Raw genomic sequence first — 24,510 nt, 5'->3', positions numbered from 1 at the left:
AGCTATGCTAAAAACATTAGCTCTCCACCTACGCCAGCCAGCCCTCATCTACTCATCAACACCCGTGCTCACCTGCGTTCCAGCGATCGGCAGAAGGACGAAGGACTTCACCCGATGCGTTTGGCGGCCCGGAGACGTAGGAAGTCAAGGTGAGGTCGGCGGCTAGCGCGGCTAGCGCGGCTAGCGCGGCTAGCGCGGCTAGCGCGGCTAGCGCTCCAACAAAGTCCTCCTGGTTGTGTTGCTGTAGTCCGCTGCTAATACACCGATCCCACCTACAACTGTCTTCTTTGCAGCCTCATTGTTCATTAAACAAATTGCAAAAGATGTCCAGAATACTGTGGAATTATGAAATGAAAACAGAGCTTTTTGTATAGGATTCTACGGGTACCATAACTTCCGTTACTCTGACTTCGTCACGCGCATACGTCATCATACCGCGACGTTTCAGCCGGATATTTCCCGGGAAGTTTTAAAAGTCACTTTATAAGTTAACCCGGCCGTATTGGCATGTGTTGCAATGTTAAGATTTCATCATTGATATATAAACTATCAGACTGCGTGGTCGGTAGTAGTAGGTTTCAGTAGGCCTTTAAGGGGTGAAAGTTTCAGGTGAGAGAAGACGCTAAAGGCAGTGCCTTTAAGGCACGCCCCCAATATTGTTGTCCGGGTGGAAATCGGGAGACATTCGGGAGAATGGTTGCCCGAGAGGGGCACTGAAATTCGGGAGTCTCCCGGGAAAATCGGGAGGCTTGGCAAGTATGCTTATACCCTCATGGCTGAGAGTATAACCCGATAAATTGGTACATGTTGACAGCCATTTCGGAACTGGCGAGAACAACACCAAAAGCGCTCGTGAGCCATTCTTCACCTAAATTGAAATATGTGAAAATCCCAGCATTTGGCATCCTAATGACAGCAGACATTGTACAGTAAGTTATATTTTATTATGTTTGTAGGCTGTCATAAAGTCTGCAGTGAGTAATAATCAGTGATGTAGAAAAAAAAGAAGCAAACGTTGTGATGGGTTTTTGAAATTAATGCGCCGTGTATGCTTAAAACTACCGACATATGTAAATATTGTTGTGGACGTCTTTCTCCCGTGGGTCCCCCTGATGCCGACAGATCCTCACAGTAGCTCGGGAGTCTGGTGTTATCAATGTTTTTATTGTGCGCACACACACACGCCAGGACCGTACTTCCCTCTACAACTTTTCAGTCTCTTGGTTTGGAAGCACCTCAAGTCTCTCTGTCTCCCACTCCAACTCCAACTACGTGTCTCGTTCCGGCTGCTGCTAATAAAGGCGACAGGTGATTAGGTAACTAGCCCCAGCTGGGCAATCTACTCACCTGCCGCTGGCTTCGAGGCTGGTCCTTACACACCCTCGCTCCGCGGCAGGCCCGCAGACCACGCCCCCCTCCACAATTGTGTTTACATATTAATGTTATTTTTAGAGATGTCCGATAATATCGGCCGGCCGATATTATCGGCCGATAAATGCTTTAAAATGTAATATCGGAAATTATCGGTATCAGTTTTTTTATTATCGGTATAGTTTTTTTTATTTTTTTATTTTTTATTAAATCAACATAAAAAACACAAGATACACTTACAATTAGTGCACCAACCCAAAAAACCTCCCTCCCCCATTTACACTCATTCACACAAAAGGGTTGTTTCCTTCTGTTATTAATATTGTGGTTCCGTTATATATCAATATATATCAATACAGTCTGCAAGGGATACAGTCCGTAAGCACACATGATTGTGCGTGCTGCTGCTCCACTAATAGTACTAACCTTTAACAGTTAATTTTACTAATTTTCATTAATTACTAGTTTCTATGTAACTGATTTTGTATTGTTTTACTTTCTTTTTTATTCAAGAAAATGTTTTTAATTTATTTATCTTATTTTATTTTATTAATTAAAAAAAAAAAGGACTTTATCTTCACCATACCTGGTTGTCCAAATTAGGCATAATAATGTGTTAATTCCACGACTGTATATATCAGTATCGGTATCGGTTGATATCGGTATCGGTAATTAAAGAAGCGCCTTGCATGGCAGCTCCCGCCATCAGTGTGTGAATGTGTGTGTGAATGGGTAAATGTGGAAATACTGTCAAAGCGCTTTGAGTACCTTGAAGGTAGAAAAGCGCTATACAAGTATAACCCATTTATCATTTATCATAAAGAGTTGGACAATATCGGAATATCGGATATCTGCAAAAAGCCATTATCGGACATCCCTAGTTATTATAAATGTGCCCGTTACTACATTACATATATGCTTACATCATGTATATACAACCCTAAAGGAAGTGCTTGGATGTTTTTGCGCGGTTGGAAGAGTGGCCGTACCAGCAACCTGAGGGTTCCTGGTTCAATCCCCACCTTCTACCAACCTAGTCACGTCCGTTGTGTCCTTGAGCAAGACGCTTCACCCTTGCTCCTGATGGGTCGTGGTTAGGGCCTTGCATGGCAGCTCCCGCCATCTGTGTGTGAATGTGTGTGTGAATGTGGAAATAGTGCCAAAGTGCTTTGAGTACCTTGAAGGTAGAAAAGCGCGATACAAGTATAACCCATTTTTTCAGTACTATCTATTAGAGCAGTGTTTTTTTACCTTTTTTGAGTCAAGGCACATTTTTTTAATAAAAAAAATACGGAGGCACACCACCAGCAGAAAAGGTTAAAAAATGAAACTCCACCAGGTTGTCGTGCCTTATTTTGAGTTTGTTGTTGTTTCCTGTGTGTAGTGCTTTAGTTCCTGTCTTGCGCTGTTATTTTGGTGACCCTTCCTGTTTTGTTGGTGTTCTCCTGTAGCAGCTTCACGCCTTCCTTTGGGCGCCATTGCCCGCACCCGTTTTGTTTTCGCAATCAAGTCTATTTAAGTTGTGCGTACACTATCCTTCTTTGTGGGGACACTGTTGATTGTCATGTCATGTACGGATGTGCTTTGTGGATGCCGTCTTTGCTCCACACGCTGTAAGTTTTTGCTGTCGTCCAGCATTCTGTTTTTGTTGATTTGTAGCCAGTTCAGTTTTATTTTTGTTTTACACAGCCATCCCTATGCTTCAGCGCCTTTTCTTAGCGGGACTTGCCTTTTGTTAATTTTTGGTTTAAGCGTTACATACCTTTTTACCTGCACGCTGTCTACCGCTGTGCTCTGCATATTGGGATCACGACAAACCATCCTCGACGCGTTCCGACTTCTACAAAGCAATGAACTACCTGCTGCCACCGACTGATATGGAGTATTACAAGATTACACTGCCAAGCTCTACACAGCACAGGCACTTTTTTTTAGGGGCTCTATAGGCAGAATTGAATGGCTCCCATAGGCTCCATTGTAAGCAGACATTTGATCACATTTATTTAATATTTAGAAGGCATTAAAAAAAAAAAAATCCACTATGTCTTCCATAATGATTGTGAATACATTTTTTTTTTAAAGTGCAATTCCCTTTTTAACCACTTCATGACTTCCAAGAAACTCAGCGATGATAAAACGCTGACTCAGCATTACTCATGCAATTCTTTAGTCATTTTTCTCACACCAAATAATTATTTTATTTATTTTTTTGTTGTTTTAAGAATATTTTTCTGGAAATGTACGTAGATTTGTGTGCGGGAATGGTCAGATATCTCTTCTTTTTCATGAGCCACAATTTCACTGCTTGTTCCCTGCAAAGTGTTTGGGACAAATAAACAGAATTAGCCTAACAAAAAAACACATTATTGACCTAAAAGTTAGGTTCATGATTCACATTCCAGAAAAAATGTAAACGATAAGATCAAAATCTGCACATTTCCAAAATTGTACCTGATTTTACATTTGGTCTGCTTTTTAGGTTTGTCTTGGTCTTCAGCTGCTTGGTCCTGTCTGTCTTCTCAACCATTCCAGCTCATCAGGACTTCTCCTCTGAATGTCTTCTCATTCTGGTAAGAAAAAACAAAAAGTCAATCTATATTGACCAACGCAAGGAAATAAATAGACCTTTAAATGACCACTTAAAATGGACCAATCACCATTGTCACCTACTATACCGACTGAATCGGAATACTTGCCAATCAATAACAATCTCTATGTGAACAACAACACATAACTTATATCTTTATATTTTTTGTGTATTTCAAATTGCAAAAAAAATGCTATCAAGAGCCTCATGGGTAATGCTTAAAAGTACCAAAATATACGGTTTTTTTTAGATGTTTTTATAGAAGGCTCTATAGGCGTCAGGTTCAAACACTGATGACATCTATTAAACAAGACAAGAAGCAAGGAATTAAACAGACAGAATTAAATTTGACTCAATGAGGAGAAACGCGTGCACCTGTACCCTTGGACAGTCACCACACTCTGACGAAAAATTGTACGCCTCCTCTTTTATTTGGACTTTCCCTGATTACATGGCAACAGCTGTTTCTAAGGGAGGGGGGTCATAAACAGCCATGGCCTCTGGTTAAAAAAACAGTTGAAAGAAAAGGTCGTAAAACAGTTCAAAAAGAGGTGCCTGGAGCTTGGGCAGGTCATGCTTTCTCTCCGCTTTGTAGAGCTCGGGTCAAGACAAAATCTTTCTGTGGATTACAATACATCAAAGAAAACGACGCCTTCATGTCGCTTCCCATCCTACACAGTGGAGTTTTACAAGCCTTTTGCTTGGTAAGATCAAAGACAGCTTTTGTCCTCATTGAAACACAAAGTTTTGTGATAACTTAGATACAATTATTCGGACAATAGGCAAAGTGGATCATAATAGATTCGGCAACTGAAGAGGGAAACCTTGCACGGCTGGTCCACCTGATTTTATCTTTATTTTTTATATTTGTGATAGGAGTTGTATACTATCCACAAAGGTTGAATGAAGATGAAAAGTTTCCATTCAACCTTTGTGGATTATTAGACCTGATGTTTGACAATCGACACACCCATACATAGTCGTGGTCAAAAGTTTACATACACTTGTAAAGAACTTAATGTCATGGCTGTCTTGAGTTTCCAGTACTTTCTGCAATTTTTTTGTGATAGAGCGATTGGAGCACATACTTGTTGGTCACAAAAAAACATTCATGAAGTTTGGTTCTTTTATGAATTTATTATGGGTCTACTGAAAATGTGAGCAAATGTGCTGGGTCAAAAGTATACATACAGCAATGTTAATATTTGCTTACATGTCCCTTGGCAAGTTTCACTGCAATAAGGCACTTTTGGTAGCCATCCACAAGCTTCTGCTTGAATTTTTGACCACTCCTCTTGACAAAATTGGTGCAGTTCAGCTAAATTTGTTGGTTTTCTGACATGGACTTGTTTCTTCAGCATTGTCCACATGTTTAAGTCAGGACTTTGGGAAGGCCATTCTAAAACCTTAATTCTAGCCAGATTTAGCCATTCCTTTACCACTTTTGACGTGTGTTTGGGGTCATTGTCCTGTTGGAACACCCAACTGCGCCCAAGACCCAACCTCCGGGCTGATGATTTTAGGTTGTCCTGAAGAATTTGGAGGTAATCCTCATTTTTCATTGTCCCATTTACACTCTGTGAAGCACCAGTTCCATTGGCAGGAAAACGGTCCAAACAGCTCAATTTTTTTTTCATCTGACATCACCAAATGTTAACCTTGTTGTATGTCAGGGGTGTCCAAAGTGCGGCCCGGGGGCCATTTGTGGCCCGCAGCTAATTGTTTACCGGCCCGCAGCACATTCTGGAAATGCTATTGCAAAAATAAAAATAAAAACATTAAAAAAAAGTGGAATGAGGTGAAATCTAACTATAAAAAGTTGCAATGTTGACACAAAGCTGCCATGCAGGCTGTTTTTTCTTTAATTTAGTCTATCTTTATTTAAAAACATTTTGCCATTGCTCAAAAAAAAAAAAAAAAAGAATCAATCTAACACTACTAGTGAATTATTGACTTATTCAAGGCTCCAATTATTTCAAACATTTCACTTTAAAATGTTTAATGTGGAAAATATTGCATATATTGTGCGGTTGCCATACAAAAACATCAACGTTTTCTTTGACAAAAGAGCATAAAAACAAACAAAATATTAGTTCAAACGTAAAATCGACAGATTTATCTGAAATTCATCTCGTAACTTAAGTGTTGGAAGTTTAAAAAAAAATAAAAAAATGTATCACTTTATGAGTGGGGCACCTTTTGGATTCCAAATATATTTAATGGGATTTTATTTATCTTTTCACTGTGATTACTCAAAAATAATAATGAATTAAAATCAATGGTGTCCTGCATTATTGATCTGTCATTACTTCACATCAAACATTGCTTTCTGAATGTTTTGGGCAGTGGGGGAAATACTGCATATTTCAGTTTATATTATAAAAAACAAAGTTGTCTTTGACAAAAAAGGGATAAAACTTTTTTTTTTTTTTTTTTTTTAACTTTATATCAACCTGAGGTTGATATACTGTAGAGATTTACTGTAAGCGTTAAATAAAAAAAATTAAAAAGTAATTTGACTTGTTTTTAACATTTTAATGACTTAGACCCTTTATGGTTCCCGGGAGCCCTAAAGGTAAAAAAATGATAAGAAATCCATATATTTTGTTATGGTTTTGAAAATGAAAAATATCAAAATGGCCCCCGCAGGCTTTAATTTTTCCGTGTTCGGCCCTCAGTGGAAAAAGGTTTGGACGCCCCTGCTGTATGTATATGTGGAGGTCTTGCTCCTCCGGGTTCCTCGGACCACCAATTACCGACATGCCAGGCTCTTCAAGGTTGACAACACTGTTTTATTTTGCAATAAAAGTGCAAAGTCTTTTCTCTCAATCGAGCACACGAATGGTTTCTCCCCAGAGTCTCGTCTGTCTTGCTCTCGCTCTCGCTCGTGCTTCACCAACCGCCATCAACAACAACTCCCCCTCTCCTTCCCGACTGCTGCCTTTAACAGAGCGACAGGTGATCAGACAAACACTCTCAGCTGGGTCATCTACGCACCTGTCGCTGACCTCGAAGACGGTCCTGGCACACCCCGCTTCACTTTTGACCCAGCAGATTTGGTCACATTTTCAGTAGACCCATAATAAATTCATAAAAGAACCAAACTTCATGGATGTTTTTTGTGACCAACAAGTATGTGCTCCAATCACTCTATCATAAAAAAATAAGAGTTGTAGAAATGATTGGAAACTCAAGACAGCCATGACATTATGTTCTTTACTTTTGATCGCGACTGTATATATACATAAACATATATACTGTATATATACACATGTATATGTAGTGTTTGTGTACATACAAACCCCGTTTCCATATGAGTTGGGAAATTGTGTTAGATGTAAATATAAACGGAATACAATGATTTGCAAATCCTTTTCAACCCATATTCAATTGAATGCACTACAAAGACAAGATATTTGATGTTCAAACTCGTAAACTTTATTTTTTTTTTAAAATAATAATTAACTTAGAATTTCATGGCTGCAACACGTGCCAAAGTAGTTGGGAAAGGGCATGTTCACCACTGTGTTACATGGCCTTTCCTTTTAACAACACTCAGTTAACGTTTTGGAACTGAGGAGACACATTTTTGAAGCTTCTCAGGTGGAATTCTTTCCCATTCTTGCTTGATGTACAGCTTAAGTTGTTCAACAGTCCGGGGGTCTCCTTTGTGGTATTTTAGGCTTCTTAATGCGCCACACATTTTCAATGGGAGACAGGTCTGGACTACAGGCAGGCCAGTCTAGTACCCGCACTCTTTTACTATGAAGCCACGTTGATGTAACACGTGGCTTGGCATTGTCTTGCTGAAATAAGCAGGGGCGTCCATGGTACCGTTGCTTGGATGGCAACATATGTTGCTCCAAAACCTGTATGTACCTTTCAGCATTAATGGTGCCTTCACAGATGTGTAAGTTACCCATGTCTTGGGCACTAATACACCCCCATACCATCACAGATGCTGGCTTTTCAACTTTGCGCCTATAACAATCCGGATGGTTCTTTTCCTCTTTGGTCCGGAGGACACGACGTCCACAGTTTCCAAAAACAATTTGAAATGTGGACTCGTCAGACCACAGAACACTTTTCCACTTTGTATCAGTCCATTTTAGATGAGCTCGGGCCCAGCAAAGCCGACGGCGTTTCTGGGTGTTGTTGATAAACGGTTTTTGCCTTGCATAGGAGAGTTTTAACTTGCACTTACAGATGTAGCGACCAACTGTAGTTACTGACAGTGGGTTTCTGAAGTGTTCCTGAGCCCATGTGGTGATATCCTTTACACACTGATGTCGCTTGTTGATGCAGTACAGCCTGAGGGATGGAAGGTCACGGGCTTAGCTGCTTACGTGCAGTGATTTCTCCAGATTCTCTGAACCCTTTGATGATATTACGGACCGTAGATGGTGAAATCCCTAAATTCCTTGCAATAGCTGGTTGAGAAAGGTTGTTCTTAAACTGTTCAACAATTTTCTCACGCATTTGTTGACAAAGTGGTGACCCTCGCCCCATCCTTGTTTGTGAATGACTGAGCATTTCATGGAATCTACTTTTATACCCAATCATGGCACCCACCTGTTCCCAATTTGCCTGTTCACCTGTGGGATGTTCCAAATAAGTGTTTGATGAGCATTCCTCAACTTTATCAGTATTTATTGCCACCTTTCCCAACTTCTTTGTCACGTGTTGCTGGCATCAAATTCTAAAGTTACTGATTATTTGCCAAAAAAAAAAAAAAGTTTATTAGTTTGAACATCAAATATGTTGTCTTTGTAGCATATTCAACTGAATATGGGTTAGAAATTATTTGCAAATCATTGTATTCCGTTTATATTTACATCTAACACAATTTCCCAACTCATATGGAAACGGGGTTTGTACATGTGCATGTACTGAAAACAACATTCTTCTGCTCAGACTACTGACACACTATTTATCAAACGTCTTGCAGGAGTTTGTCATGATTGTGGTGTTCGGGTTGGAGTACATCGTCCGCATCTGGTCAGCAGGATGTTGCTGTCGCTACAGAGGATGGCAAGGGCGACTCCGGTTTGTCAGAAAACCTTTCTGCGTCATCGGTGAGTTACTAAAGCACACCCCGCTCCATTTCCCTCAATAATACAAATACTTAGTCAGTCAGTTTCTCCCCCCCTCGTTTTTATGCCTGCTGCATCGTTCAGTCCTTTTTTCCTCCCGTGCCCTGGTGGAGGTCGGCAGCAACCTAATGTTAAGTCGTCAGCAATATTCCGTTGCATGCGATGGAGCAGGATACGTGCCTGTCACTGGGAGATGTGGTCAAAGCTCATAAGAGAAGAATGCATTTGCGTAATGAGCTCGCATCAATGGCTTTATATTTTTTCCAATATTTAGACATGGATCTGCGGCTTGTTGGAAAGCCGACTTGGAAAGATCGTGGGAAGGCAGCTCATTGATCACACTGATCTTTGTTTATTATGGCAATTATGAAAAACCTAGTGTTGTAACGATACCAATATTTTGGTACGGTACCGGTACTAAAATTATTTCGATACTTTTCGGTACTTTTCTAAATAAAGGGGACCACACAAAAATTGCATATTGGCTTTATTTTAAAGGCCTACTGAAATGAATTTTTTTTTATTTAAACGGGAATAGCAGATCCATTCTGTGTGTCATACTTGATCATTTCGCGATATTGCCATATTTTTGCTGAAAGGATTTAGTAGAGAAAATCGACGATAAAGTTCGCAACTTTTGCTCGCTGATAAAAAAAACCTTGCCCCTACCGGAAGTAGCGTGACGTCACAAGCGGTAGTGCTGCTCACAATTCCCCGTTGTTTACAATGGAGCGAGAGATATTCGGAGCGAGAAAGCGACGATTACCCCATTAATTTGAGCGAGGATGAAAGATTTGTGGATGAGGAACGTTAGAGTGACGGATTAGAATGCAGTTCAAGAGATATCTTTTTTCGCTCTGACCGTAACTTAGGTACAAGCTGGCTCATTGGAATCCACACTCTCTCCTTTTTCTATTGTGGATCACGGATTTGTATTTCAAACCACCTCGGATACTATATCCTCTTGAAAATGAGAGTCGAGAAGGCGAAATGGACATTAACAGTGACTTTTATCTCCACGACAATACATCGACGAAGCTCTTTAGCATGAGCTAACGTGATAGCATCTGTCTCAAATGCAGATAGAAACAAAATAAATAAATCCCTGACTGGAAGGATAGACAGAAGATCAGCAATACTACTATCAGGAGACACCGAACCAAACACTGGACATGTAAATACACGGTTAATGTGTATTCGACGCCTGTCGAAGCCTAACAATGCTGTTGCTAACGACGCTAACTTAACAATGGGACCTCGTCAGAGCTATGATAAAAACATTAGCGCTCCACCTACGCCAGCCAGCCCTCCTCTGCTCATCAACACCCGTGCTCACCTGCGTTCCAGCGATCGACGATGCGGTCGGCGGCCCAGAGACGTAGGAAGTCAAGGTGAATTCGCCGCTAGCGCGTCTGCTATCCAACAAAGTCCTCCTTGTTGTGTTGCTACAGCCAGCCGCATACGCCGATCCCACCTACAACGTTCTTCTTTGCAGCCTCCATTGTTCATTAAACAAATTGCAAAAGATTCACCAACACAGATGTCCAGAATACTGTGGAATTATGTCGAAGAAAACAGAGCTCTGTGTATTGTGTCCAAAAGGGTCCAAACACTTCCGTGGACCTCGCGACGTCACGCGCATACGTCATCCTCCAAAGGCGTTTTGAACCGGAAGTTCCCCGGGAAATTTAAAATTGCACTTTATAAGTTAACCCGGCCGTATTGGCATGTGTTGCAATGTTAAGATTTCATCATTGATATATAAACTATCAGACTGTGTGGTCGGTAGTAGTGGCTTTCAGTAGGCCTTTAACAAAAAATATTAGGGTACATTAAACATATGTTTAATATTGTAATTAGGTCCTTAAATAAAATAGTGAACATACATTGATATTTTTTAGCATCACAAAATCTTCTTTAGTTTTTTTAAAATGTACGGTAGAAAATGGATGGATGGATGTATATTATGTTTATAAACTCAGGAAATATGTCCCTGGACACATGAGGACTTTGAATATGACCAATGTATGATCCTGTAACTACTTGTTATCGGATTGATACCCCAATTTGTGGTATCATCCAAAACTAATGTACAGTATCAAACAACAGAAGAATAAGTGATTATGACATTTTAACAGAAGTGTAGAGAACGTAAGCAGATATTAACAGTAAATGAACAATTAGATTAATAAATCATTTTTTAACACTTGTCCTTAATAATGTTGACAAAATAATAGCATGATGAATGACACAATATGTTACTGCATATGTCAGCAGCTAAATTAGGAGCCTTTGTTTGCTTACTTACTACTAAAAGACAAGTTGTCTAGAATGTTCACTATTTTATTTAAGGACAAACTTGCAATAAGAAACATATGTTTAATGTACCGTAAGATGTTTTGTAAAAAATAAAGCCAATAATGCAATTTTTTATGTTCCCCTTTATTTTTTAGTATTGAAAAGTATCGAAATACATTTTGGTATTGGTACCAAAATATTGGTATCGGGACATATACAGTATATACTGGTGCTTTATATATCTATATTTATATCTATCTATCTATCTATCTATCTATCTATCTATCTATCTATCTATCTATCTATCTATCTATCTATCTATCTATCTATCTATATATATATATATATATATACAAATAAATGACAAAATGGCAAGCAATTCCAAGGATTTGAAGTTAAGGTAAGAACCGGTTTTCAATTCCAGTGGGTTCTGCTCACCTGTCCTTTCTCTAAATTCTGTGGTTGGATCTGGAAGGGTTGACCACCATGTAGACAAATAATTTTGTCTTCTGTGGTTTTATTTACTAAAATACTTAATTTTAAGGCGCAGACAGCACGCAGACGTACAATTGTTTTCAGAAATTATTGTCATGGCCAGGGCGCATTGGAATGCGCCCTCATCCTTGCGCTCGCACCTTGGGACACGCCCACGGCCGCGCACTTCCAGGGACGCGCCGCGCGGATCTCTGCCCTGCAGCAGCCGCCAGTTGAAATCATTTACCGGCAATCAACACACCTGCCTGTAATGAAGGAGCTGCCTTCATAAGCCTGGACAACCTGGCATGCCGGCGCCGGAATATAATCTTCTGTTGGTACATAACCTCCGTCGTCTTGAAAGTGAGCTGTGCGTCTCACTTTTCCCTGGTTCTCCCTCTGGACTCTTCCCTGCCTCCCTCGCGTTTCCTGATCCTCGACTCCTCGCTTGCCCCGGACTACGACGACTCTCTCTTCTGCCTCTCGACCCCGCTTCCGCCCCTGGACAACTCTGCCTGCCTAGCCCTTGTCGGACCGCACTGCTCCTCCCAACACGCACCTCCAACATTTACGGTAAAACCCTCCAGTTAAATACTACACATAGTCTTACACCAAACACACTCTTGGATTTTGTCACACTCCATTTCCTTAGTTCATAAATTTAGTATTGTTTGATTATTATATATATATTTGGACTATATGTATAATAAATTATTGAACATTACTGCTCCCTGGTGTCAATTGGCGTCACCTCCCCTCAGTTAAAGGCCTACTGAAATGAATTTTTTTTATTTAAACGGGAATAGCAGATCCATTCTATGTGTCATACTTGATCATTTCGCGATATTGCCATATTTTTGCTGAAAGGATTTAGTAGAGAAAATCGACGATAAAGTTCGCAACTTTTGCTCGCTGATAAAAAAAAAACCTTGCCCCTACCGGAAGTAGCGTGACGTCACAAGCGGTAGTGCTGCTCACAATTCCCCATTGTTTACGATGGAGCGAGAGATATTAGGAGTGAGAAAGTGACGATTACCCCATTAATTTGAGCGAGGATGAAAGATTCATGGATGAGGAACGTTAGAGTGACGGACTAGAATGCAGTTCAAGAGATATCTTTTTTCGCTCTGACCGTAACTTAGGTACAAGCTGGCTCATTGGAATCCACACTCTCTCCTTTTTCTTTTGTGGATCACGGATTTGTATTTTAAACCACCTCGGATACTATATCCTCTTGAAAATGAGAGTCGAGAAGGCGAAATGGACATTAACAGTGACTTTTATCTCCACGACAATACATCGACGAAGCTCTTTAGCATGAGCTAACGTGATAGCATCTGTCTCAAATGCAGATAGAAACAAAATAAATAAATCCCTGACTGGAAGGATAGACAGAAGATCAACAATACTACTATCAGGAGACACCGAACCAAACACTGGACATGTAAATACACGGTTAATGTGTATTCGACGCCTGTCGAAGCCTAGCAATGCTGTTGCTAACGACGCTAACTTAACAACGGGACCTCGTCAGAGCTATGATAAAAACATTAGCGCTCCACCTACGCCAGCCAGCCCTCCTCTGCTCATCAACACCCGTGCTCACCTGCGTTCCAGCGATCGACGATGCGGTCGGCGGCCCGAAGACGTAGGAAGTCAAAATGAGTTCGCCGCTAGCGCGTCTGCTATCCAACAAAGTCCTCCTTGTTGTGTTGCTACAGCCAGCCGCATACGCCGATCCCACCTACAACGTTCTTCTTTGCAGCCTCCATTGTTCATTAAACAAATTGCAAAAGATTCACCAACACAGATGTCCAGAATACTGTGGAATTATGTCGAAGAAAACAGAGCTCTGTGTATTGTGTCCAAAAGGGTCCAAACACTTCCGTGGACCTCGCGACGTCACGCGCATACGTCATCCTCCAAAGGCGTTTTGAACCGGAAGTTTAGTGGGAAATTTAAAATGTCACTTTATAAGTTAACCTGGCCGTATTGGCATGTGTTGCAATGTTAAGATTTCATCATTGATATATAAACTATCGGACTGCGTGGTCGGTAGTAGTGGCTTTCAGTAGGCCTTTAAACATAACAATTATTACTGTTACGATATGCGGTATGATGCTATTATGACTTACCCCAGTTTTAAAATATAATACATGGTGTTGTACTGTTTTAAAAAAATGTTTTCTCATGTACCCTTCAGACATCATAGTGCTGATTGCTTCAGTGGCGGTGGTGTCGGCAGGCAGCCAGGGCAACATCTTTGCCACTTCAGTCCTGCGTAGCCTTCGATTTCTGCAGATCTTACGCATGGTGCGGATGGACCGGAGAGGAGGTACATGGAAGCTGCTCGGGTCTGTGGTGTATGCACACAGCAAGGTAAGTTTATTTATTTTTTTATGTACTTTATTATACTGATTATAATCCCTCAATTTACACCCTGCATATACAGGTGGTCATTGACTTACGAACAGGTTCTGTTCCACGTTAGAATTGTTTACGGAAATCATACCTAAAAATCATTCCTACAAAGAACACAAGAAAGACTTAAAGGAAACGGTGCCGATTCTGGTTTTCTAGACCAAGCAAAAGCAACCTTTCCATTTTTAATAATGACAACACTATGCTGCCTAATTATTACTGTCACTTTCATTGGAACAGATTCGTATCCTTAATGGTGGTCGAATGGTTGAGACCAAAAGTGATGCAAAAATCATTGGGCATCGATCGAGGTTTTTACGATGTTCAGTTTCACTTCCATGGCCCCAGAGGAATCCGCCTTGGGCGACATAATGAAGTTGTATGAACTGAAGTGAAGTGAATTATATTTATATAGCGCTTTTCTCTAGTGACTCAAAGCGCTTTACATTGTGAAACCCAATATCTAAGTTACGTTTTTTTTTAAACCAGTGTGGGTGGCACTGGGAGCAGGTGGGTAAAGTGTCTTGCCCAAGGACACGACGGCAGTGACTAGGATGGCAGAAGCCGGGATCGAACCTGGAACCCTCAAGTTGCTGGCACGGCCGCTCTACCAACCGAGCTATACCGCCCCACTAATAAGCAATGGCCTAGTGGTTAGAGTGTCCGCCCTGAGATCGGTAGGTTGTGAGTTCAAACCCCGGCCGGGTCATACCAAAGACTATAAAAATGGGACCCATTACCTCCCTGCTTGGCACTCAGCATCAAAGGTTGGAATTGGGGGTTAAATCACCAAAAATGATTCCCAGGCGTGGCCACCGCTGCTGCCCACTGCTCCCCTCACCTCCCAGGGGGTGATCAAGGGTGATGGGTCAATTGCAGAGAATAATTTCGCCACACCTAGTGTGTGTGTGACAATCATTGGTACATTAACTTTAATATCCTCCCTCAGTGAGAGATGGCAAAGAGCTTTCATAGAGTCCCGAAAGAAGTGGCTCATAAAGGTAATAAAGTCAGGGCAAAACGAAAGTGCGTCGAAAGAAAACGGCTCTTGAAAATATCGCTTTCGTCATCTTGTGGAATACAATCGGACCATGCTCGTGTCTGCAGTAATCACTTTGTAAAATGTTTGTTTGAACATTTGGTTTGCTTGAGAAACTTTCTGTGGTGCAATCGAGTTAATTAGTAGTGATTGATAGCAGGACTAATTGTAAAGAAATGACAATAGATCGCATTAGTTTTTTGTTTTTTTGTGGTTGCTATATGCCTAAATATAACTACCAAGACCTGCTTGTTGCAAATAAACTAACGTCATGTTGATTGATTGATTGATAGATTGAAACTTTTATTAGTAGATTGCACAGTACAGTACATATTCCGTACAATTGACCACTAAATGGTAACACCCGAATAAGTTTTTCAACTTGTTTAAGTTGTGGTCCAAGTAAATCAATTCATGGTGATATTAAACGAAAGTGCTCTTAAAAATATCGCTTTCGTCATCTTGTGGAATACAATCGGACCATGCTCGTGTCTGCAGTAATCACTTTGTAAAATGTTTGTTTGAACATTTGGTTTGCTTGGGAAACTTTCTGTGGTGCAATCGAGTTATATTACTAGTAATTGATAGGAGGGCTAAGTGTAAAGAAATGACAATAGTCGCATTGGTTTTTTTGTTCTTTTGTGGTTGCTATATGCCTAAATATAACTACCAAGACCTGCTTGTTGCAAATAAACTAACGTCATGTTGATTGATTGATTGATTGATTGATTGAAACTTTTATTAGTAGATTGCACAGTACAGTACATATTCCGTACAATTGACCACTAAATGGTAACACCCGAATAAGTTTTTCAACTTGTTTAAGTCGTGGTCCAAGTAAATCAATTCATGGTGATATTAAACGAAAGTGCTCTTAAAAATATCGCTTTCGTCATCTTGCGGAATACAATCGGACCATGCTCGTGTCTGCAGTAATCACTTTGTAAAATGTTTGTTTGAACATTTGGTTTGCTTGAGAAACTTTCTGTGGTGCAATCGAGTTATATTAGTAGTGATTGATAGGAGGACTAATTGTAAAGAAATGACAATAGATCGCATTAGTTTTTTGTTCTTTGGTGGTTGCTATATGCCTAAATATAACTACCAAGACCTGCTTGTTGCAAATAAACTAACGTCATGTTATATACCGTATTTTCAGAAAATTAAATCAACAACACTCTAATAACCAAAGGTCCTTAGGTGAATAATGTAAGCTTACTATGGCGAGTTTACTGACAGATATAAGTAAGAACTTTACGCTACTTTATATTAGAAAGGGCAACAGCTCTAAAACGTGTTGTTTTGAAATGGAAGAGGTGAGTCCCCCTACGTCACATCCTGTTTACGTCCTTTACTTTGTGCCGTTCTGTTCTTGGGTGTTAGTCTTTCAAATATAGAGAAATGGGAAAGAGCTTTCATACAGTCCCAAAAGAAGTGGCTCATAAAGGTAATAAAGTCAGGGAAAAACAAAAGTGCGTCGAAAGGAAACGGCTCTTGAAAATATCACTTTCGTCATCTTGTGGAATACAATCGGACCATGCTCGTGTCTGCAGTAATCACTTTGTAAAATGTTTGTTTGAACATTTGGTTTGCTTGGGAAACTTTCTGTGGTGCAATCGAGTTATATTAGTAGTGATTGATAGGAGGACTAAGTGTAAAGAAATGACAATAGTCGCATTGGTTTTTTTGTTCTTTTGTGGTTGCTATATGCCTAAATATAACTACCAAGACCTGCTTGTTGCAAATAAACTTACGTCATGTTATATACCGTATTTTCAGAAAATTAAATCAATCAATCAATCATCCGGAAACAACAACACTCTATTAACCAAAGGTCCTTGGGTGAATAATGTAAGCTTACTATACCGGTATGTTTTAGCGCTTTCATGGTGAGTTTACTGACAGATGTAAGAACTTTACGCTACTTTATATTAGAAATGGCAACAGCTCTAAAAGGTGTTATTTTGAAACGGAAGAGGCGAGTCCCCCTACGTCACATCCTGTTAACGTCCTTTACTTTGTGCCGTTCTGTTCTTGGGTGTTACAGTCTTTCAAATAGAGAGATGGTAAAGTGCTTTCATAGAGTCCCGAAAGAAGTGGATCATAAAGGTCATAAAGTCAGGGAAAAACAAAAGTGCGTCGAAAGGAAACGGCTCTTAAAAATATCGCTTCCGTCATCTTGTGGAATACAATCGGACCATGCTCGTGTCTGCAGTAATCACTTTGTAAAATGTTTGAACATTTGGTTTGCTTGAGAAACTTTCTGTGGTGCAATCGAGTTATATTAGTAGTGATTGATAGGAGGACTAAGTGTAAAGAAATGACTATAGTCGCATTAGTTTTTTGTTTTTTTGTGGTTGCTATATGCCTAAATATAACTACCAAGACTTGCTTGTTGCAAATAAACTAACGTCATGTTATATACCGTATTTTCAGAAAATTAAATCAACAACACTCTAATAACCAAAGGTCCTTAGGTGAATAATGTAAGCTTACTATGGCGAGTTTACTGACAGATATAAGTAAGAACTTTACGCTACTTTATATTAGAAATGGCAACGGCTCTAAAACGTGTTGTTTTGAAATGGAAGAGGCGAGTCCCCCTACGTCACATCCTGTTTACGTCCTTTACTTTGTGCCGTTCTGTTATTGGGTGTTAGTCTTTCAAATATAGAGAAATGGGAAAGTGCTTTCATAGAGTCCCGAAAGAAGTGGCTCATGAAGGTAATAAAGTCAGGGAAAAACAAAAGTGCGTCGAAAGGAAACGGCTCTTGAAAATATCACTTTCGTCATCTTGTGGAATACAATCGGACCATGCTCGTGTCTGCAGTAATCACTTTGTAAAATGTTTGTTTGAACATTTGGTTTGCTTGGGAAACTTTCTGTGGTGCAATCGAGTTAATTAGTAGTGATTGATAGGGGGACTAAGTGTAAAGAAATGACAATAGTCGCATTGGTTTTTTTGTTCTTTTGTGGTTGCTATATGCCTAAATATAACTACCAAGACATGCTTGTTGCAAATAAACTTACGTCATGGTATATACCGTATTTTCAGAAAATTAAATCAATCCATCATTTGGAAACAACAACACTCTAATAACCAAAGGTCCTTGGGTGAATAATGTAAGCTTACTATACCGGTATGTTTTAGCGCTTTCATGGTGAGTTTACTGACAGATGTAAGAACTTTACGCTACTTTATATTAGAAATGGCAACAGCTCTAAAACGTGTTGTTTTGAAATGGAAGAGGCGAGTCCCCCTACGTCACATCCTGTTAACGTCCTTTACTTTGTGTCGTTCTGTTCTTGGGTGTTACAGTCTTTCAAATAGAGCGATGGGAAAGAGCTTTCATAGAGTGCCGAGAGAGCATCATATTTACAGACAAAAAATATGTTCATGTTTCATTCATTCATAGAAGCCAGTTCACAACCACAAAACGTCGTAAAATGAAGAACCAGACCACATGCAGGCCTCCGTTTTCGTAATTGTTGTCATTGACCTGGGATTTTAGAAAATATTGCAGTGTCCACCAAAATGGCCTCCGTTCCATGAAAACGCACGTGTCGCAATGAGAGACTTTTTTTCGATTCCCTGTTCATTTTTGTGGGATTTGTGTGGAAGACTAAGTGACTGGTGGAGCTAAGTTGTATGTTTCTATCTAGACGCCGTGTTTGAAATAGTGTGTGGCTGCAAACATGTTTATTTCATTGCCGCGTGCTTCATTTTGATCATTTGTAAAATGAAGCAAAAAGTGGAGAAGCTATGAAAAGTTCATGAATGACTCTTTTAGTGTAAGCATATTTGCAGAGGAACATATCTACAAACCCCAAAACCAGTGAAGTTGGCACGTTGTGTAAATGGTAAATAAAAACAGAATACAATGATTTGCAAATCCTTTTCAACTTATATTCAATTGAATAGACTGCAAAGACAAGAGACTTAATGTTCAAACTGAGAAACATGTTTTTTTTTTGCAAATAATCATTAACTTAAAATTTAATGGCAGCAACACATTGCAAAAAAGTTGGCACAGGGGCATTTTTACCACTGTGTTACATGGCCTTTCCTTTTAACAACACTTGTAAACTTTTGGGAACTGAGGAGACACATTTTTGAAGCTTTTCAGGTGGAATTCTTTCCCATTCTTGCTTGATATACAACTTAAGTTGTTCAACAGTCCGGGGTCTGCGTTGTGGTATTTTAGGCTTCATAATGCACCACACATTTTCAATGGGAGACTGGTCTGGACTACAGGCAGGCCAGTATAGTACCCGCACTCTTTTACTACAAAGCCACGCTGTTGTAACACGTGGCTTGGCATTGTCTTCAATCAATCAATCAATCAATCAATCAATGTTTATTTATATAGCCCTAAATCACAAGTGTCTCAAAGGGCTGCACAAGCCACAACGACATCCTCGGTACAGAGCCCACATACGGGCAAGGAAAACTCACCCCAGTGGGACGTCAATGTGAATGTCTATGAGAAACCTTGGAGAGGACCGCATATATGGGTAACCCCCCCCCCCCCCCCCCCTCTAGGGGAGACCGAAAGCAATGGATGTCGAGTGGGTCTGACATAATATTGTGAAAGTCCAACACATCAGCGAAAGTCCAGTCCATAGTGGGGCCAGGAGGAACCATCCCGAGCGGAGACGGGTCAGCAGCGTAGAGATGTCCCCATCCGATGGACAGGCTAGCGGCCCACCCCGGGTTGGGAGCAGAGTAGAAAAGAAAAGAAAAGAAACGGCAGATCAACCTGGTCTAAAAAGGGAGTCTATTTAAAGGCTAGAGTATACAAATGAGTTTTAAGATGAGACTTAAATGCTTCTACTGAGGTAGCATCTCTAACTGTTACCGGGAGGGCATTCCATAGTATTGGAGCCCGAATAGAAAACGCTCTATAGCCCGCAGACTTTTTTTGGGCTCTGGGAATCACTAATAAGCCGGAGTTCTTTGAACGCAGATTTCTTGCCGGGACATATGGTACAATACAATCGGCAAGATAGGCAGGAGCTTGACCGTGTAGTATTTTATACGTAAGTAGTAAAACCTTAAAGTCGCATCTTAGGTGCACAGGAAGCCAGTGCAGGTGAGCCAGTATAGGCGTAATATGATCAAACTTTCTTGTTTTTGTCAAAAGTCTAGCAGCCGCATTTTGCACCAACTGTAATCTTTTAATGCTAGACATAGGGAGGCCCGAAAATAATACGTTACAGTAATCGAGACGAGACGTAACGAACGCATGAATAATGATCTCAGCATCGCTTGTGGACAAAATGGAACACATTTTAGCGATATTACGGAGATGAAAGAAGGCCGTTTTAGTAACACTCTTAATGTGTGACTCAAACGAGAGAGTTGGGTTGAAGATAATACCCAGATTCTTTACCGAGTCGCCTTGTTTAATTGTTTGGTTGTCAAATGTTAAGGTGGTATTATTAAATAGATGTCGGTGTTGAGCAGGACCGATAACCAGCATTTCCGTTTTCTTAGCGTTGAGTTGCAAAAAGTTAGCGGACATCCATTGTTTCATTTCATTAAGACACGCCTCCAGCTGACTACAGTCCGGCGTGTTTAGGGGCATGTAGAGTTGGGTGTCATCAGCATAACAGTGAAAGCTAACACCGTATTTGCGTATGATGTCACCTAGCGGCAGCATGTAAATACTAAAGAGTGCAGGGCCAAGAACCGAACCCTGGGGAACTCCGCACGTTACCTTAACATAGTCCGAGGTCACATTGTTATGGGAGACACACTGCATCCTGTCAGTAAGATAAGAGTTAAACCAAGATAAGGCTAAGTCTGACATACCAATACGCGCTTTGATACGCTCTAATAAAATATTATGATCAACAGTATCGAAAGCGGCGCTAAGATCAAGAAGCAGCAACATAGATGAAGCATCAGAATCCATCGTTAGCAATAGATCATTAGTCATTTTTGCGAGGGCTGTCTCCGTAAAGGGATTTGCCCTGAAACCGGATTGAAAGGGTTCACAGAGATTGTTAGACGCTAAGTGTTCATTTAGCGGCTGTGCTGTGCAACAATTTTTTTGAGGATTTTCGAGATAAACGGAAGGTGGGCCACCGGCCGGTAGTTTACCATGAGGTCAGGAGGTCTTGCTGAAATAAGCAGGGGCGTCCATGGTAATGTTGCTTGGATGGCAACATATGTTGCTCCAAAACCTGTATGTACCTTTCAGCATTAATGGCACCTTCACAGATGTGTAAGTTACCCATGCCTTGGGCACTAATACACCCCCATACCATCACAGATGCTGGCTTTTCAACTTTGCGCCTATAACAATCCGTATGGTTCTTTTCCTCTTTGTTCCAGAGGACACAACGTCCACAGTTTTCAAAAACAATTTGAAATGTGGACTCGTCAGACCACAAAACCCTATTCCACTTTGCATCAGTCCATCTTAGATGAGCTCGGGCCCAGTGAAGCCGGCGGCGTTTCTGGGTGTTGTTGATAAATGGCTTTCGCTTTGCATAGTCACAGATGACTCTTCTCACCCTGGACACAAACTATTCTCCCCTCTCCCCTCAGGCAGGAGACTACGGTCCATCCAGACCCACACCTCCCGCCACCTGAACAGTTTTTTCCCCTTGGCCATCAGGCACATGAACAATAACTCCTAAAAGTAGCTCCTTTGAATTCCTTTCTAAGTCTATAACAAGATCTGATAGCTCAGATAGAGCTCTTGTTATTACCAAATCTGTGTTAAAAGTGTTTTATGTTGCACGATTGCACCAAGAAAAATTCCTAGTTTGTGAACCCGTTTTAAAACAATGGCAACAAAAACTATTCTGATTCCAAATGAGCAAATTTTTGCAAAAAATAACAACGTTTTCCAGTTTGAATATTAAATATCTTGTCTCTGCAGTCTATTCAAAAGAATATAGGTTGAAAAAGATTTGCAAATCATTGTATTTTGTTTTTATTTACGATTTACACAACGTGCCAACTTCACTGATTTTGGGTTTCGCACAAAAAAAGCCAAGACAGGCCACTCATGCTTAGAAGCGTCCTCTGCAGGGGACATTTGTGTTTTGCAGTACTTTTTTTTTTTTTTACCCAAAAGGTGTAACTCTAACAAATCAATTTGACCAAAACAATGCCCATGGCAAAGGATGCTAGTTCTCAGGAGAATATAGAATATGTTGTGGAGGGAGGTGTGGCCAGCGCTGCCTGCAGGAGCGGAGGTCACCGCCTCTGTCCGTGGTGCTGAGGACAGAGCACCATCAGACGGGGGCGTGGCAGTGCCGACGGCGAGACACAGCTGAACAGGTGATTAGGTCTCCCAGGTGGTGCGAGTTATCTAATCACCTGTTGTCTTTAACAGTAGCGGCCGGGAACAGGAGTGTGGGAGGATTTGATTAAATTGATGAACATTAAAACTCTGTTAAAAACTGCACGCCTGGCTCCTGTGACGTGTGTAACAGTGGAGCTGCTAGGAAGCGACTTCCACATATGTATTAGCTCATGTCAAAGCTGTGGATTCATAGTGAATATGCTGTAACTTGATTTTAAGATGCCGGTTATGAATTGTAAGGACATAAGTTGAACAGCATGTGGAAATGGGAAACTCCAAAGAGTTCCATTTAGCGATGACAAAATGTATTAATTCATTCAGGATCGGACTGTCTCCACCACAAATAAAGCCCAAAATAACAGGTTTACAGCTCTGTGTGCCTAACCACGGGTTTTAAGTGCTGTGGTTACTTGGTCTTGGTGTGGAAGAACAACGGTGCCGCTCTGAGAAGGGGAATTTATGTGGGTCGGTCGTGAACAATCCTGAAACCACGAGGATTGTCCGAAGTGGAAGTTGCATGGTCAGAGTGCCATCATCATTAGTCAAGAAATGGAACTGATGCAACTCAGGTCGTGCTAAAAACATCCGCTTGTGTGGTGTTCGGGTCTGTGGGACCCGTTTAATTGAATTTAATTTTTCAAACTGAGACTCACTGACCTTGGCTCATCTTCTGTGAAGAACATATATCAGAATACATATACCATACACCCCACCCTACACATTTCTATTACATATAAGATGTCCGGGTCCACTGGCTAATAGAAGTGTGGAAATTGATGTTCTGTGTACCACACACACACACACACACAGCAGGCCTAGACGGGAGGAGGACAGAGTGTAGGTACACAGAACATCAGAGGGTCAAATGTGCGAGAAAATGAGAGCAGACAGTGTTAACCCCTGTGTAATGTTCATATTGTTGTTACTCAGCCAGCGTTTGTGGGTCTGATGGACCCGTTTCATTTTGTGGCTTTTAATGCCTCACAATCAAACACTTTTATGTTAGGTAAACATCTGTTCAGTATTTTAACATAAAAGTCTTTGATTGTGTGGCGTTAAAAGCCACAAAATGCAACGGGTCCATCAGACCCACAAACGCTGGCTGAGTAACAACAATATGAACATTACACAAGGGTTAACGGGGACGGCATGGCTGAAGGTTCCTGGTTGATTTAGATTTTAAATTTAGATTTATTGGTCCCCGTTGGGGAAATTCATTTTCACTGCGGTACATTTGAACAATAGACATTACACATCACGAAACAAAAATAACAAAAAGACATCATACATGACCAACACACATTTACAGGCTTGTCAGACAGGTCGGCCGGGCCTGCTGTTAAGGGCGGCCATAGCTGCGGGGATAAGGCTTTTCCTGATTCCCGACTTCCACCACCCTAGTCCTGTCCTTGGGCAAGACACTCCACCCTTGCTCGGGGTTAGGGCCTCGCATGGCGTGTGTGAATGGGTGAATGTGGAAATAGTGTCAAAAGTGCTTTGAATACATTGGAGGTAAAAAATTAAAAAAGCGCTATACAAGAATACCATTTAAGACAGGGATGTCAAACTCATTTTAGATCGGGGGCCATATGGAGAAAAATCTACTCCCTGGTAAAATCACGGCACGATAACTTCAAAATAAAGACAACATCAGATTGTTTTCTTTGTTTAAAAATTAATGTTGGTTTTTTTACACTTAAATGTTGCGGTTAATAGGATAGGATAGGACTTTATTGTCATTGCACAAGTACAACAAAACTATGTTTTCAGCACAAACCCGTTCAAGATTAGACAAACAAACAGTGTACAGGGTTACAAAGGCGCCCCGTAAAAGATAAGAAAAAGGTAAAACGCTGGGGAAAAAGATGAGTAAAAAAATACAATCTAGACTGGGCTCCTAAGGGG

General features: G+C 40.8%; 1 protein-coding gene across 1 annotated transcript in view; it reads left to right on the top strand.

Moving 5' to 3' along the window:
- LOC133633432 (potassium voltage-gated channel subfamily KQT member 5-like) overlaps positions 1–24,510 on the top strand; it is a 123,399-nt gene that overhangs the window by 11,849 nt on the left and 87,040 nt on the right. The window contains exons 3-5 of the mRNA XM_062025958.1: positions 3,851–3,941; positions 8,907–9,033; positions 14,027–14,202. Of these exons, the coding sequence (XP_061881942.1) occupies positions 3,851–3,941; positions 8,907–9,033; positions 14,027–14,202 (394 nt within the window). The remainder of the gene's footprint in view (positions 1–3,850; positions 3,942–8,906; positions 9,034–14,026; positions 14,203–24,510) is intronic.

Source organism: Entelurus aequoreus, linkage group LG18 (genome assembly GCF_033978785.1).
Source record: "Entelurus aequoreus isolate RoL-2023_Sb linkage group LG18, RoL_Eaeq_v1.1, whole genome shotgun sequence".
NCBI lineage: Eukaryota > Metazoa > Chordata > Actinopteri > Syngnathiformes > Syngnathidae > Entelurus > Entelurus aequoreus.
This window is presented reverse-complemented; position numbering and strand designations above follow the sequence as displayed.